Raw genomic sequence first — 1,596 nt, 5'->3', positions numbered from 1 at the left:
TATATATGTGTGTATATAGGTGTGTATGAGGTAAGCATGCTGATGATAAATAGCCCTTGTGGGTTGTTGTAGTTGTGGGGCCTCGCTTTCTCTGCGGGGTATATACTCCACACACACTACCCCTAATGTTTTAATTATATACCGTCTTTGGTTAAGGGGTTGTTTTTCGTAATACTGAACTATATTCAATCCCAGCCAATAGAAAGGGATATACTACCACGTCACTCATGCCCTCACCAAGTACATACCTCCAACCACAACTTGCTCGTACAAACCCCTTACCCTTTCATACATGCACACCCAACATCTCTCAAACCCTAAAACCCTACAACCCTAAAATCCAGGTGTATGGCCGCCAGCAGACAGTCGCGCACAGTTCTTGAGTGCAGTGAAACGCTCGGCCGATGTGGTCCGTTCAATGGTCACTACTCTGCACGACGCCATAGCGCAACAGACACCCAGGATAGACGAGCTCAAAGAACGGGCTGCGGCCTACGAGAAGAAGGTCAGGGTTCTAGGGTTTTAGGTGTGAGGGTTTTAGGATTTTTGTGATTTTTTTGGCTAGGCAAATTGGTCTCGACCAACTTGGCTGGCTGTGGATATTACAGAATTTAGGGTTTATAATTTTTGGGGTTTTTTGTGGTTGAGGGTTTGGATTGTAAACTACTACAACCCTATTGTAAACTATAGTGAATTATAGAGAACGTGTGACAACCGCTTCTCAGCTGAACACCTTTGTGAGTCTCACATTTGACATTAGACGCGTTGTCAAAACCACAACAGAAAACCCAGAGCAACCAGATGAAGAATCTCAATCTGTGTCTGTCCAACGATCAGGACACACTGCTGTGCTCACCTAGTGTGCGTGAAATGCCGGTAAGCGAAGTAGTGGTGTGGTATGTAGTGCTGTGTAAGAAGCGTTGAATGTTAGTATGTAGTGGTGTGTGCTAATAATTGGTGTATGATAAGAAGCGTTGCATGTTAGTATGTATTGTTGTGTGTTAATAAGTGACGTATGATAAGAAGCGTTGTATGTTAGTATGTATTGTTGTATACTAACAAGTGGTGTATGATAGGACAACTAGTATGTTGTTGTATGCTAAGAAATGTTGTGTGTTAGTTGTTAGCATATGCTTATATACATGTACAGTAGAACTGCGTATCCGGAAATGATCATCGGCCTTTTATACCTACCTACATTCATCCCTTTCATACACCGACCTTTATAGCTACATACATACATCCCTTCCATATTCTGACCTTTCATACCTAACTACATACATTTCCTTGCTAATATACAACATGGACCGCAGGAGCCTGCTTTCGCGCAGCTCTTGGCCTTCCCCTTGACAGCTGACATCATCTGGGAGAACGCCCCGCTCTCAAAGAGTGTCAAACCTTCTGACACTGACACTGACACTAGCAGTGTCAAAAGTTCTGACACTGCTGACACCCAAACGTCACTCACCTCTGTGGGAAGTGACACCGATGTTAAAACGACACCTGCCCTCCCCAGAGTCACGGGCGGCTCACTCAAAGCACTTGTACTACGACTAACATTCCACGAGCACATTGGTATGTACCAGTGGTATATAT

At 44.1% G+C, this 1,596-nt stretch overlaps 1 protein-coding gene across 1 annotated transcript; it reads left to right on the top strand.

Moving 5' to 3' along the window:
- Positions 1 to 783: 783 nt before the first annotated feature.
- On the top strand, positions 784 to 1,557 carry SARC_10012 (hypothetical protein; the record flags this gene model as incomplete). The annotated part of the gene is made up of 3 exons (XM_014295957.1): positions 784 to 876; positions 1,314 to 1,479; positions 1,517 to 1,557. Coding segments are annotated over 3 exons (300 nt in total), but the record flags the coding sequence as incomplete, so codon positions are not given.
- Between the last annotated feature and the right edge of the window lie 39 nt (positions 1,558 to 1,596).

Source organism: Sphaeroforma arctica (genome assembly GCF_001186125.1).
Source record: "Sphaeroforma arctica JP610 unplaced genomic scaffold supercont1.1109, whole genome shotgun sequence".
Classification (NCBI taxonomy): Eukaryota; class Ichthyosporea; order Ichthyophonida; genus Sphaeroforma; species Sphaeroforma arctica.
The sequence above is the reverse complement of the archived record's forward strand: the minus strand, read 5'-3'. Positions and strand labels throughout refer to the sequence as shown.